General features: G+C 48.3%; 1 protein-coding gene across 4 annotated transcripts in view; it reads right to left on the bottom strand.

Moving 5' to 3' along the window:
* RAD52 (RAD52 homolog, DNA repair protein) overlaps positions 1–16,258 on the bottom strand; it is a 63,250-nt gene that overhangs the window by 13,921 nt on the left and 33,071 nt on the right. For all 4 annotated transcript variants that reach the window (XM_063929238.1, XM_063929237.1, XM_063929240.1 and 1 more), the window contains exon 6: positions 8,140–8,258. In XM_063929238.1, coding sequence (XP_063785308.1) covers positions 8,140–8,258 — 119 coding nt within the window. The remainder of the gene's footprint in view (positions 1–8,139; positions 8,259–16,258) is intronic.

Below are 16,258 nucleotides of genomic sequence, written 5' to 3' on the forward strand. Positions count from 1 at the left end.
CTTTTAGGATCTGGCGTTCAACCGCCATGCCGTCAAACGCAGCCGCGGTAAGTCTTGAAAAAGACAGGGACCCTGCTGTAGCAGGTCCCTTCTCAGAGGTAGAGGCCACGGTTCGTCCGTGAGCATCTCTTGAAGTTCCGGATACCAAGTCCTTCTCGGCCAATCCGGAACCACTAGTATTGTTCTTACTCTTCTTTGCCGTATGATCTTCAATACCTTTGGTATGAGCGGCAGAGGAGGAAACACATACACTGACTGGTACACCCAAGGAGTTACCAGTGCGTCCACAGCTATTGCCTGTGGATCTCTTGACCTGGCGCAATATTTGTCCAGTTTCTTGTTGAGGCGAGACGCCATCATGTCTACAATTGGTCTTTCCCAACGGTCTATTAACATGTTGAAGACTTCTGGATGTAGACCCCACTCTCCCGGATGAAGATCGTGTCTGCTGAGGAAGTCTGCTTCCCAGTTGTCCACGCCCGGGATGAACACTGCTGACAGTGCTATCACGTGATTCTCCGCCCAGCGAAGAATCTTGGCAGCTTCTGCCATTGCACTCCTGCTTCTTGTGCCGCCCTGCCTGTTTACATGGGCGACCGCCGTGATGTTGTCCGACTGAATCAACACCGGCTTTCCTTGCAGGAGAAGTTCCGCCTGGCTTAGAGCATTGTAGATTGCTCTTAGTTCCAGAATGTTTATGTGAAGAGACTTTTCCAGACTCGTCCATACTCCCTGGAAGTTTCTTCCTTGTGTGACTGCTCCCCAGCCTCTCAGGCTGGCGTCCGTGGTCACCAGGATCCAATCCTGAATGCCGAATCTGCGGCCTTCTAATAGGTGAGCCTTCTGCAACCACCACAGAAGTGACACCCTTGTCTTTGGTGACAGGGTTATTCGCAGGTGCATCTGCAGATGCGACCCTGACCATTTGTCCAACAGATCCCTTTGGAATATTCTTGCATGGAATCTGCCGAATGGAATTGCTTCGTAAGAAGCCACCATTTTTCCCAGGACTCTTGTGCATTGATGTACTGACACTTTTCCTGGTTTTAGGAGGTTCCTGACCAGATCGGATAACTCCTTGGCTTTTTCCTCTGGAAGGAAAACCTTTTTCTGAACCGTGTCCAGAATCATTCCTAGGAACAACAGACGAGTTGTCGGGATTAAATGGGATTTTGGAATATTCAGAATCCACCCGTGTTGTCTTAGCACCTCTTGAGATAGTGCTAAAGCTGTCTCCAGCTGTTCTCTGGACCTTGCCCTTATTAGGAGATCGTCCAAGTATGGGATAACTAATACGCCTTTTCTTCGAAGAAGAATCATCATCTCGGCCATTACCTTGGTAAAGACCCGAGGCGCCGTGGACAATCCGAACGGCAGCGTCTGAAACTGATAGTGACAGTTTTGAACAATGAACTTGAGGTACCCCTGGTGTGCGGGGTAAATCGGAACGTGTAGATACGCATCCTTGATGTCCAAGGATACCATAAAGTCCCCTTCTTCCAGGTTCGCTATCACTGCTCTGAGTGACTCCATCTTGAACTTGAACTTTTTTATGTAGAGGTTCAAGGACTTCAGATTTAGAATAGGCCTTACCGAGCCATCCGGCTTCGGTACCACAAATAGAGTGGAATAATACCCCTTTCCTTGTTGTAATAGGGGTACTTTGACTATCACCTGCTGAGCGTACAGCTTGTGAATGGCTTCCAACACCCTCTCCCTTTCGGAAGAGACGGTTGGTAAGGCAGACTTCAGGAAACGATGAGGAGGATCCGTCTCTAATTCCAACCTGTACCCCTGAGATATTATCTGCAGGATCCAGGGGTCTACCTGCGAGTGAGCCCACTGCGCGCTGTAATTTTTGAGACGGCCCCCCACTGTCCCCGAGTCCGCTTGAGAGGCCCCAGCGTCATGCTGAGGTTTTTGCAGGAGCCGGGGAGGGCTTCTGTTCCTGGGAAGGAGCTGCCTGTTGGTGTCTCTTCCCTCTTCCTCTGCCTCGTGGCAGGTACGACAAGCCCTTCGCTCTCTTATTTTTGTAGGAGCGAAAAGGCTGCGGTTGAAAGGTCGGTGCCTTTCTCTGTTGGGGAGTGACTTGAGGTAAAAAAGTGGATTTCCCGGCAGTAGCCGTGGCCACCAAGTCTGATAGACCAACTCCAAATAACTCCTCCCCTTTATACGGCAAAACCTCCATGTGACGTTTTGAATCCGCATCGCCTGTCCACTGTCGTGTCCATAAGGCTCTTCTGGCTGAAATGGACATAGCACTCACCCGAGATGCCAGTGTGCAAATATCCCTCTGTGCATCACGCATATAGATAAATGCTTCCTTTATTTGTTCTAACGACAGTAAAACATTGTCCCTATCTAGGGTATCAATATTTTCAATCAGGGATTCTGACCAAACTACTCCAGCACTGCACATCCAGGCAGTTGCTATAGCTGGTCGTAGTATAACACCTGCATGTGTGTATATATTCTTTTGAATAACTTCCATCTTTCTATCTGATGGATCCTTAAGTGCGGCCGTCTCAGGAGAGGGTAACGCCACTTGTTTGGATAAGCGTGTGAGCGCCTTGTCCACCTTAGGGGGTGTTTCCCAGCGCGCCCTAACCTCTGGCGGGAAAGGGTATAATGCCAATAACTTTTTTGAAATTATCAACTTTTTATCAGGAGCAACCCACGCTTCATCACACACGTCATTTAATTCTTCTGATTCAGGAAAAACTGTTTGTAGTTTTTTCACACCATACATAATACCCTGTTTTACGGTATCTGTAGTATCAGCTAAATGTAACGTCTCCTTCATTGCCAAAATCATATAACGTGTGGCCCTACTGGAAAATACGTTTGAATTTCTACCGTCGTCACTGGAATCAGTGCCCGTGTCTGGGTCTGTGTCGACCGACTGAGGCAAAGGGCGTTTTACAGCCCCTGACGGTGTTTGAGGCGCCTGGACAGGCATTAATTGATTGTCCGGCCGCCTCATGTCCTCAACTGACTGTTTAAGGGAAGATAAACCATCACGTAATTCCACAAATAAAGGCATCCATTCTGGTGTCGACCCCCTGGGGGGTGACATCTGCATATTTGGCAATTGCTCCGCCTCCACACCAATATCGTCCTCATACATGTCGACACCACGTACCGACACACACCGCAAACTCACAGGGAATGCTCTAATGAAGACAGGACCCACTAGCCCTTTTGGGGAGACAGAGGGAGAGTCTGCCAGCACACACCACAAAGCGCTATATATACAAGGGATATCCTTATATTAAGTGCTCCCTTATAGCTGCTTTAATATATATATATATAGCCATTAATGTGCCCCCCCTCTCTGTTTTACCCTGTTTCTGTAGTGCAGTGCAGGGGAGAGACCTGGGAGCCGTTCTGACCAGCGGAGCTGTGACAGAAAATGGCGCCGTGTGCTGAGGAGATAGGCCCCGCCCCTTTTTCGGCGGGTTCTTCTCCCGCTATTTTTCCAGTCAGGCAGGGGTTAAATATCTCCATATAGCCCCTATGGGCTATATGTGAGGTATTTTTAGCCTTGTATAAGGTTTATATTTGCCTCTCAGAGCGCCCCCCCCCAGCGCTCTGCACCCTCAGTGACTGCCCAGTGAAGTGTGCTGAGAGGAAAATGGCGCACAGCTGCAGTGCTGTGCGCTACCTTATGAAGACTGAGGAGTCTTCAGCCGCCGGTTTCCGGACCTCTTCACGCTTCAGCATCTGCAAGGGGGTCGGCGGCGCGGCTCCGGGACCGGACTCCACGGCTGGGCCTGTGTTCGATCCCTCTGGAGCTAATGGTGTCCAGTAGCCAAGCAGCAAATCCACTCTGCATGCAGGTGAGTTTACTACTTTCCCCCTAAGTCCCACGTTGCAGTGATCCTGTTGCCAGCAGGACTCACTGTAAAGAAAAAAAACCTAAACTAAACTTTCTCTAAGCAGCTCTTTAGGAGAGCCACCTAGATTGCACCCTTCTCGTTCGGGCACAAAATCTAACTGGAGTCTGGAGGAGGGTCATAGGGGGAGGAGCCAGTGCACACCACCTGACCTAGTAAAGCTTTACTTTTTTGTGCCCTGTCTCCTGCGGAGCCGCTATTCCCCATGGTCCTTTCAGGAACCCCAGCATCCACTTAGGACGATAGAGAAACACCTGTGGATTAAATGCCCAGTTTTATGGATAAAAATCCCGACGGGTGAGATCATCTGTCTAACAGATGTCCACTCCCGGAATGATCCCCGTAGACAACATCACCTAATGGTGTTCTGGTCAATTTGAGGATTCAAACTACCTGCCGCATTGCCATGCGGCTTTCGGTCCTCCCTGGTTGTTGTGTATGCAACTCCTGTTGCGTTGTCTGACTGCCCTTGGACAGACTGAAAGCGAAGCATGTAGTGCATTGTAAATTGCATGGAGTTCCAGGACATTTATAGACAGCAATCTGTCGTGATCCGTTTTAGAACCCCTGTCGCTGATCTTTTTAACTACAACTCCTCAACCTCTGAGACTGTCGTCCAGAGTATATACACCCTCGCCCTGAAACCCGGCGAACTAAAGCGCTTTGAAAAAAAAAACATCATTGCTCCAGCGCTTTGAAAACACATCATTGTTCCTAATAGGCGAATACACCAATGTACCGCTAGTGTGCGTGGCTTTTGCACGAATTGTACTAGCTGGTATATTTGTTCTTGCTGGTGTAGTAGGTAAATCTCTTTGATTTACCGTATTTATAATCTTACCTAGGAACTGAAGTCGTTTAGTCGGAATTAGATACGATTGTTTTCGAACTTGACCTGCCACCGTGGTGTACGTTAGTAGCGCAAGTAAGATGAACTTCTGTTGAGACAGAGTTCTTATGAGCAGATTGTCTAAATATGTAACGATTGTCACCGCTAGGGCTCTGAAATGAGCTATTGCCCCAACATCACCTTGGTGAATACCCGAGGCGCTGACAAGAGGCCAAACGGTAGAACCTGAAATGGATAATGGTTGTGGCGTATTGCAAAACGCAAGAACCTGTGATGCGGTGACCAACCCTGAATGGGTAAATACGCATTGTGAAGATCAAGCATAATCATGCAATCTTGTGGCTTCAACTATGCAAATACTAACAGCAGAAATCCATTTTCAAACTGTAGTAAGTGACTTGCTGATTGAGACTGCGACGGAGCCCTTCGGCTTCGCTACCCCAAACAGAGGGGAATAAGTAACCATGACTCTGTTGGTGTACCAGGTGTGGAAAGAAAAACAGCTGAAACCAGCAGATGTAAATAGCTGATACATCCATGAGTGGATGTTTGGAAACCCGGCAAATGTCACGTGTAACGGCGCGCTTCCACAATTGGAAATGCTAGATGGCCTGAGAGGCCGTTAAGCCACTGGCTTGTTGACTTTAGCACCATGTCGTTACAAGTCGTGACTGTTTTTGTACCACAGCCTTGAAAAAGACTGAAGTCTAAAGGGATTAAACGTCGGGTAATATTAATTTACCATTAAACAAGTTCTGGCCTTGTTTTGGTGAAACTAGCGACGATGAAAAGCGAGAATCGTGTTAGCCGAAGCTTAACCGAGATACTCTGCAGCTTTTTATTAACAGTGATCGTCCTTGTTTATAATGTTTGTCACAGACGAATTCACCAGTGACGTATTGTCCCATTTAGAACGGGTAAATAGAGATAACTGTTAGTCAGATATTTTAACTAATAATTCATTGAAAATCTGTTGTTTATGAAAATCGACAGATTAGATGTTAGAGTCTACCTAATCTCTGTAAAATTTGAGACACTGACTCACTGTTATTAGCAATGTATGTTGTCAAACCCCCGCACTATCTGACTGCTGGTTTAATGTACCCTTCTCAGTGGTAGGTACCGCTGTGAGGTTTGTATAATTGTCAGATTAAATTATAAGACCATATAAATTAACACCCTCTGAGAATCCTTTGTTAGAGCTTGCGGAGTAACTTTGGAGACTCCGATCTTACCGCTCGTGTGGAGAGGCGTTATGCTTAACATAGGATCTGGGACTGACCCTGCTTCCGGAGTGGAAACGTACAAACCACAGAATTTGCGGAAGATTTATGTACCGACATTATAGTAAACCTTATATTTAGTCTGTGTTGTATGCTTATACAGACAGACACCACAATAGCCAAAGGACAGACTTAAAGTGCGTAATATATATATATATATATATATATATATATATACACTTATGGATAAATATATTTATGGCTAAATACAGTTTACATGGCCCTATGTGAAACCTGAGCCAAATTTTTCCCACTAACACCCCTGCGCCTCCGGTGGCGAAGAGATGTAGTGTAGGAATGTTCTGGAATTATGGCAGCAACAGGAAACATGATTAAAAATGGCCCCCATGCCATGCTTACATTGTAACTCATAGGAGAAATTACAATATCTGCTGCCCATGATAATCACAGTCTAATATACACTGATAATCACAGCACATGCAGGTTACAATAACATCACAGGCAGATGACCTTTAATATAAGCTCTGCCTTTAATATCTTCTGTTAATATTAATAACTTCTATACATAAATATATATATATATATATATATATATAGGCTCAACAGACTATTACACTTGTAATCTGCCAGGTCCCCCACTCCCTCCCCCTTCCCTGTACTCCCTGTAGCGCTGTGTCTCAGCGGGGAGCTGGGAAGTTATTGCAGGGAGGCGAAGGACCATAACCCCGAGCAGCAGAAATCGGCTGGCCGGAGCGCGTTGCTAGGCAAGCTGCCCGGGTTTCTATGTGAGAGCCCCGCTGTGTGCGGCGGGTCTCCATCCCTCCTTCTCTCTGTACTCCCTGCTGTTAGCGGTGAGCTGGGACGCTCACTGCAGGGAGGCTGCAAAGTAGCGGAGGACGTTGCCGGGCCGCCTAGCGGCGGGTCTCCCGTCTGGGCGCTGCATCTGATACAAGCTGCGGCGGTGATACAGCTCTGACGGCGCCCTGTTGTTTTAGACGGAGCGCTGTACGGAGCGGCTTGTCTTGTGCTGAAGACTGTGGCCGTGTGGGGAGGGCGCTGAGTGGGGAGAACAGCGGCGGAACGGGCGCCAAGTGGAGCGAGCAGCGGCGTGCGCTAAGCGCTACAATGTCCTCACACCTCGGGGCGGCAGCTGACCGCCCCGTTCACTGTGAACGGCACATGTAACGGACCCCACCCAGCGGGGCGGCCGCCTGCGCTGACCACCCCGTTTTCCCCAGCATACCTTATGCGACGGGCTTCTAAGCTCAGAGCTCTCCGGGCGTAGCTGCGACGGGGCTTCTATCTGTAAGCTCCGTCCAGCTGCTTGATCCTTTTTCATGGCTGTGACGGGGCTTCTTTCTGTAAGCTCCGTCCAGCTTTGATCCCTTTCTTTATGGCTGTGACGGGGCTTCTTTATGTAAGTTCCGTCCAGCTGTTGCAGGCCAGTGGGCCTGTGGCTGTGAGGGTGCTCTTTGTGAGGACCGACACGCCATGCTGTTGCAGCGGCACTATCCCGGACCCATGTTTTTCAATAAACTGGGAAGGGATGTATAGTAAAATTAAAAAATAAAAATGAAAAATTAATAAAAATCTTCCACAAAGTGTGGGAATCCCACAAGCCGTTGTTAGTGCTTTGAGCACGGAAAAAACACTGAGGTCGTACACTGAGGTACTCTGGGATATGGAGGGGGGAGAGTTCTAAATTTAAATATTCAGTGCCTTTGTTTCTGCTACGCCGTCCATATCCCAAGAGTACTCCAGTGACCCCTAGTGGATGAAAAAGAAACACCACCTATAAGGGCCATTCATCTGTCCTTTAGGATGTAAGCTCTCACAGGAAGGAACCCTCCCTCCTCCTGTTTTCTCCAGGCAATTATGTAATTAGAGGGATGTAATTATATATTTGTATTTATTTGTGAACCTGTGGGTATCTGTAATAACTGTTTGCCCTGTACCCACGTCATCCTGTTCTATGTCCTATGACTACTGTAGTTATGGTGCTACATAACGCTTGTGGTGCTGTATAAATAAAAGGTAATAAATGTTTTGCCATATACTGGCACTGGAATGCTGAAAATAAATAGATTGTAGGAAGGCAGGTGAAGCAGAGAGAAGTCTCTGTCATACACATATCAGGTATGTCTCTTACTTGAGCGCTCTCTTTAAACCGTCCGTGACTGCCTCTTTACGAGCTTTCTCCAAGGACAGAGCTTTAGATTTCAGCCCCTCGCTGACACCGTAGCCAACGTCCTCGTGGTAAGAGCCATCCTAGCCGAGAGGGGAATAATGGGAGGAAGTTAAAAGCAGCCACAGGAACACCGTCTCATTCAATGTCGTCTGTACTGAGAAATCAGAAATGAAAGTGAATTACGCTACAGGCAAGCAAAGAGCTACCAATTCCTGACTTAGCCAAGGTTCAGCCACCAGCTACAGCTCTGTAACACATGGCTCCTAAAGTGCAGTCGTCTCCTAATTAACATTTATAAAGGCAGGATTGTATACTTATGTGACATATATTTATCTGTGTCCATTGGGGTACACCGGAAACCTAGGGGTGCAGAAGCGTAGCCAGGAGTGAGGGAACTTAAACATTTCTACGCAATGCCTGTACCTCTGCCGCCTTTATCCACCAGGCCTGTCAGGAAGCCTTGTCGTTGGTTGTTGGGCCCATATTTTTTGGTCCAAAATTATGCAATGTACCTCAATTTTGCTCAATGTTAGATTGCAAAGTTTATTAAAATGATTCTATTAGTAGTGCTTAGTACTATATAGTGTGCATCTGCATTTTCTTTTTTCTCTGTCAGGAAGCCAGAATAGAGATAAATGGGGCGGGGCGGGGGTAAAACAGCATCCTTCAGTACTTATGGTTGTTAGTCATTTCCCACCTAGGTACTCCCTGTAAAAACATTGGCACTCCCAGTAAGTAGTGCCAGCTTCTTCTGCAAGCAAACTGAATGAGAAGATGTAAAACTCCAGAAGCAGAGACCATGACGGGCACAACATTATCGACCAGTTCAGTGTCAGTAGAATCACCAGAACGCCCTTTCTTGTTACCTTTTTCAGAACTCACGTTAGCATTGCTATCAATGGGAACAAGTAAATCAGATGAAAGTTCCAAGGAACTGTCACGAAGTCAGCCAACAGCAACTTCTGGTCACTTGTCCTTGAGCAGAAGAGCTCCACCTCGTGGTGCAACGGAGATGCCATCATTTCTTAAGCTTCAAACCTTCTGGATGACAAGACCATTCCACATTATCCGGGGCTCTAGTCACTCACGATTATAAAATCTGCTCTCGTTTTCCACACCGCGACAGCTGGAACACACGGATCCACCCAGCAAATTATTTTGCTACTTTCCTTCATGGCAAGGGAACTCTTGAGGCTTACAATGGCTGAGATATGCCACCGCCTGGCTACATCTGTTTGGCCAATCCTTGCTGGTGTCCAGCAACATTCGTCAGGAACTTTGACTCCTCTGGACTGTAAAGTACTGGAAAGTGGCTCTGCGAAGTGATAGCCTCACAGGCCTGAATGCTCTCCTCCATTGCCCCAACAATCTAATTCCAGACAGTGACAGGCCAACAACGGTGGAGGTTCTTGACTTCATCCAGCACTGACCTACCCTTGGAGACTGGTGAGCTGGTTGCTCAAATGATGGGGAATTCTTTAATTTCACTCTGGAACTCTCCCTCAGTAAACTATGCGAATTGCACCTTCTGCAAGGTCAAAGCCACTTTCCGTAAGACCTTCATGCAAAAAAAAAAACAGCAAACCCCAAGTGAGCATAAATATAGATAACTAGTCCATTTAAAGGAATAACGTGTTCCATCACTGTCTGCAGTATGATGCCAAACAGATGATCATGGAAAAAAAAAGCTGTACAGGTATTAAGTTGGACTTTAAATAGTTAAAGATCCAACCGTGAAATACTACGATCTGTGTCATTTCCCAGACATGGGCCTGGATTACGATTGGTGAGCTTGCCTTAATCATCAAATCAGCTGGGTAAGAAGTGATTGTTACCCACCAGGTTCTCAGGAGAGCAGCCATAACCGCTATGATCTTTGTGAGCACCCTATAGAGCCATCACCAGCTAACGCTGTCTTCCCAGACCAAAACCTGCACTTGTTGTATATAAAGACACCATAACATTACATGCTGCTTATGACCCTATCGTGAACCTGTCGCTCTGAAGTTGGGTGTTTAGGGTCTTTAGATTTGAACTGCGCTGAATAAATCTGCCTGGTTCCTGGACCATGGAGAGAAGTAAATAAAACCCTAACCTCTGCTGTAATTTTGGGACTGGAACGACCGTCTCCCGGAGGAAAAATAAGAATTTACTTACCGATAATTCTATTTCTCGTAGTCCGTAGTGGATGCTGGGGACTCCGTAAGGACCATGGGGAATAGCGGCTCCGCAGGAGACTGGGCACATCTAAAGAAAGCTTTAGGACTATCTGGTGTGCACTGGCTCCTCCCCCTATGACCCTCCTCCAAGCCTCAGTTAGGATACTGTGCCCGGACGAGCGTACACAATAAGGAAGGATTTTGAATCCCGGGTAAGACTCATACCAGCCACACCAATCACACTGTACAACTTGTGATCTGAACCCAGTTAACAGCATGATAACAGAGGAGCCTCTAGAAAAGATGGCTCACTACAGCAATAACCCAAATTTTTTTGGTAACAATAACTATGTACCAGTATTGCAGACAATCCGCACTTGGGATGGGCGCCCAGCATCCACTACGGACTACGAGAAATAGAATTATCGGTAAGTAAATTCTTATTTTCTCTAACGTCCTAAGTGGATGCTGGGGACTCCGTAAGGACCATGGGGATTATACCAAAGCTCCCAAACGGGCGGGAGAGTGCGGATGACTCTGCAGCACCAAATGAGAGAACTCCAGGTCCTCCTCAGCCAGGGTATCAATTTTGTAGAATTTTACAAACGTATTTGCTCCTGACCAAGTAGCTGCTCGGCAAAGTTGTAAAGCCGAGACCCCTCGGGCAGCCGCCCAAGATGAGCCCACCTTCCTTGTGGAGTGGGTATTTACAGATTTTCGGCTGTGGCAGGCCTGCCACAGAATGTGCAAGCTGAATTGTACTACAAATCCAACGAGCAATAGTCTGCTTAGAAGCAGGAGCACCCAGCTTGTTGGGTGCATACAGGATAAACAGCGAGTCAGATTTCCTGACTCCAGCCGTCCTGGAAACATATTTTTCAGGGCCCTGACAACGTCTAGCAACTTGGAGTCCTCCAAGTCCCTAGTAGCCGCAGGCACCAGACTAGGTTGGTTCAGGTGAACGCTGAAACCACCTTAGAGAGAAAATGAGGACAAGTCCTCAATTCCGCCCTGTCCGAATGGAAAATCAGGTAAGGGCTTTTATAGGACAAAGCCGCCAACTCTGACACGCGCCTGGCCAAGGCCAGGGCCAATAGCATGACCACATTCCATGTGAGATATTTTAACTCCACAGATTTAAGTGGTTCAAACCAATGTGACTTTTGGAACCCAAAACTACATTGAGATCCCAAAGTGCCACTGGAGGCACAAAAGGAGGCTGTATATGCAGTACCCCTTTTACAAACGTCTGAACTTCAGGGACTGAAGCTAGTTCTTTTTGGAAGAAAATGGACAGATCCGAAATTTGAACCTTAATGGACCCCAATTTCAGGCCCATAAACACTCCTGTTTGCAGGAAATGTAGGAATCGACCCAGTTGAATTTCCTCCGTCGGGCCTTACTGGCCTCGCACCACGCAACATATTTTCGCCAAATGCGGTGATAATGTTTTGCGGTTACATCCTTCCTTGCTTTGATCAGGATAGGGATGACTTCATCCGGAATGCCTTTTTCCTTCAGGATCCGGCGTTCAACCGCCATGCCGTCAAACGAAGCCGCGGTAAGTCTTGGAACAGACAGGGTCCTTGCTGGAGCAGGTCCCTTCTTAGAGGTAGAGGCCACGGATCCTGCGTGAGCATCTCTTGAAGTTCCGGTTACCAAGTCCTTCTTGGCCAATCCGGAGCCACGAGAATAGTTCTTACTCCTCTCCGTCTTATAATTCTCAGTACCTTGGGTATGAGAGGCAGAGGAGGGAACACATACACTGACTGGTACACCCACGGTGTTACCAGAGCGTCCACAGCTATTGCCTGAGGGTCCCTTGACCTATCCAGTTTTTTGTTGAGGCGGGACGCCATCATGTCCACCTTTGGTTTTTCCCAACGGTTTACAATCATGTGGAAGACTTCTGGGTGAAGTCCCCACTCTCCCGGGTGGAGGTCGTGCCTGCTGAGGAAGTCTGTTTCCCAGTTGTCCACTCCCGGAATGAATACTGCTGACAGTGCTATCACATGATTTTCCGCCCAGCGAAGAATCCTTGCAGCTTCTGCCATTGCCCCCCTGCTTCTTGTGCCACCCTGTCTGATTACGTGGGTGACTGCCGTGATGTTGTCCGACTGGATCAACACCGGCTGACCTTGAAGCAGAGGTCTTGCTAAGCTTAGAGCATTGTAAATGGCCCTTAGCTTCAGGATATTTATGTGAAGTGATGTCTCCAGGCTTGCCCATAAGCCCTGGAAATTCCTTCCCTGTGTGACTGCTCCCCAGCCTCGCAGGCTGGCATCCGTGGTCACCAGGACCCAGTCCTGAATGCCGAATCTGCGGCCCTCTAGAAGATGAGCACTCTGCAACCACCACAGGAGGGACACCCTTGTCCTTGGTGACAGGGTTATCCGCTGATGCATCTGAAGATGCGACCCGGACCATTTGTCCAGCAGGTCCCACTGGAAAGTTCTTGCGTGGAATCTGCCGAATGGGATTGCTTCGTAGGAAGCCACCATTTTACCCAGAACCCTTGTGCATTGATGCACTGAGACTTGGCTCGGTTTTAGGAGGTTCCTGACTAGCTCGGATAACTCCCTGGCTTTCTCCTCCGGGAGAAACACCTTTTTCTGGACTGTGTCCAGGATCATCCCTAGGAACAGAAGACGAGTCGTCGGAACCAGCTGCGATTTTGGAATATTGAGAATCCAATCGTGCTGCCGCAACACTACCTGAGATAGTGCTACACCAACCTCCAACTGTTCCCTGGATCTTACCCTTATCAGGGAATCGTCCAAGTAAGGGATAACTAAAATTCCCTTCCTTCGAAGGAATATCATAATTTCGGCCATTACCTTGGTAAAGACCCGGGGTGCCGTGGACCATACATACGGCAGCGTCTGAACTGATAGTGACAGTTCTGTACCATAAACCTGATGTACCCTTGGTGAGAAGGGTAAAATTTGACATGAAGGTAAGCATCCTTGATGTCCCGAGACATCATGTAGTCCCCTTCTTCCAGGTTCGCAATCACTGCTCTGAGTGACTCAATCTTGAATTTGAACCTCTGTATGTAAGTGTTCAAAGATTTTAGATTTAGAATCGGTCTCACCGAGCCATCCGGCTTCGGTACCACAACAGTGTGGAATAATACCCCGTTCCCTGTTGCAGGAGGGGTACCTTGATTATCACCTGCTGGGAATACAGCTTGTGAATGGCTTCCAAAACTGTCTCCGTGTCAGAAGGAGACATCGGTAAAGCCGACTTTAGGAAACGGCGAGGGGGAGACGTCTCGCATTCTAATTTGTACCCCTGAGATATCACCTGAAGGATCCAGGGGTCTACTTGCGAGTGAGCCCACTGCGCGCTGAAATTCATTGAGACGGGCCCCCCACCGTGCCTGATTCTGCTTGTAAAGCCCCAGCGTCATACTGAGGGCTTGGCAGAGGCGGGAGAGGGTTTCTGTTCCTGGGAACTGGCTGATTTCTGCAGCCTTTTTCCTCTCCCTCTGTCACGGGGCAGAAATGAGGAACCTTTTGCCCCTTGTCTACGAAAAGACTGCGCCTGATAATACGGCGTCTTCTCATGTTGAGAGGCGACCTGGGGTACAAACGTGGATTTCCCAACTGTTGCCGTGGCCACCAGGTCTGAAAGACCGACCCCAAATAACTCCTCCCCTTAATAAGGCAATACTTCCAAATGCCGTTTGGAATATGCATCACCTGACCACTGACGTGTCCATAACCCTCTACTGGTAGAAATGGACAACGCACTTAGACTTAATGCCAGTCGGCAAATATTCCGCTGTGCATCACGCATATATAGAAATGCATCTTTTAAATGCCCTATAGGCAAAAATATACTGTCCCTATCTAGGGTATCAATATTTTCAGTCAGGGAATCCGACCATGCCAACCCAGCACTGCACATCCAGGCTGAGGCTATTGCTGGTCGCAGTATAACACCAGTATGTGTGTAAATACATTTTAGGATACCCTCCTGCTTTCTATCAGCAGGATCCTTAAGGGCGGCCATCTCAGGAGAGGGTAGAGCCCTTACAAGCGTGTGAGCGCTTTATCCCCCCTAGGGGGTGTTTCCCAACGCACCCTAACCTCTGGCGGGAAAGGATATAATGCCAATAACATTTTAGAAATTATCAGTTGTTATCGGGGGAAAACCACGCATCATCACACACCTCATTTAATTTCTCAGATTCAGGAAAACTACAGGTAGTTTTTCCTCACCGAACATAATACCCCTTTTTGGTGGTACTCGTATTATCAGAAATGTGTAAAACATTTTTCATTGCCTCAATCATGTAACGTGTGGCCCTACTGGAAGTCACATTTGTCTCTTCACCGTCGACACTGGAGTCAGTATCCGTGTCGGCGTCTATATCTGCCATCTGAGGTAACGGGCGCTTTAGAGCCCCTGACGGCCTATGAGACGTCTGGACAGGCACAAGCCGAGTAGCCGGCTGTCTCATGTCAACCACTGTCTTTTATACAGAGCTGACACTGTCACGTAATTCCTTCCAACAGTTCATCCACTCAGGTGTCGACCCCCTAGGGGGTGACATCACTATTCCAGGCAATCTGCTCCGTCTCCACATCATTTTTCTCCTCATACATGTCGACACAAACGTACCGACATACAGCACACACACACAGGGAATGCTCTGATAGAGGACAGGACCCCACTAGCCCTTTGGGGAGACAGAGGGAGAGTTTGCCAGCACACACCAGAGCGCTATATTTATACAGGGATAACCTTATATAAGTGTTTTTCCCCTTATAGCTGCTGTATCATTAATACTGCGCTTAATTAGTGCCCCCCCTCTCTTTTTTAACCCTTTCTGTAGTGTAGTGACTGCAGGGGAGAGCCAGGGGAGCTTCCCTCCAACTGAGCTGTGAGGGAAAATGGCGCCAGTGTGCTGAGGAGATAGGCTCCGCCCCTTTTTCGCGGACTTTTCTCCTGCTTTTTTATGGATTCTGGCAGGGGTTAAAATTCATCCATATAGCCCTGGGGGCTATATGTGATGTATTTTCGCCAGCCAAGGTGTTTTTATTGCTGCTCAGGGCGCCCCCCCCTAGCGCCCTGCACCCTCAGTGACCGAAGTGTGCTGAGGAGCAATGGCGCACAGCTGCAGTGCTGTGCGCTACCTTGTTGAAGACAGGACGTCTTCTGCCGCCGATTTTCCGGACCTCTTCTGCCTTCTGGCTCTGTAAGGGGGCCGGCGGCGCGGCTCTGGGACCCATCCAGGCTGGGCCTGTGATCGTCCCTCTGGAGCTAATGTCCAGTAGCCAAGAAGCCCAATCCACTCTGCATGCAGGTGAGTTCGCTTCATCTCCCCTTAGTCCCTCGATGCAGTGAGCCTGTTGCCAGCAGGTCTCACTGAAAATAACAAACCTAAACTAAAACTTTCACTAAGAAGCTCAGGAGAGCCCCTAGTGTGCACCCTTCTCGTTCGGGCACAGAGATCTAACTGAGGCTTGGAGGAGGGTCATAGGTGGAGGAGCCAGTGCACACCAGATAGTCCTAAAGCTTTCTTTAGATGTGCCCAGTCTCCTGCGGAGCCGCTATTCCCCATGGTCCTTACGGAGTCCCCAGCATCCACTTAGGACGTTAGAGAAATAAAGGCTGGATATAGATTTGTGAATGCTCTGCTATATGTGAGATTACTTTCGCTGTCCTTTACATAATCATCAAACGGAATCAGCATGATTTACCGGCGGGCGGGATACCGGCTATCCATATCCCGACAGCAGCATCCCGCCCGCCAGAATGCCGGCAGCGGGCGGGCGCAATAGACCCCTTGCGGGCTCGGTGGCTCACCGCAGGATCTATTCCCACTGTATGGGTGTCGTGGACACCCACGAGTGGGAAGAGTCCTGTTTTGCCGGGATTCCGGCGTCGGTATCCAGACCGCCGGCAAATTG

This window comes from Pseudophryne corroboree, chromosome 6 (assembly GCF_028390025.1).
Source record: "Pseudophryne corroboree isolate aPseCor3 chromosome 6, aPseCor3.hap2, whole genome shotgun sequence".
In the NCBI taxonomy this organism is placed as follows: Eukaryota; Metazoa; Chordata; class Amphibia; order Anura; family Myobatrachidae; genus Pseudophryne; species Pseudophryne corroboree.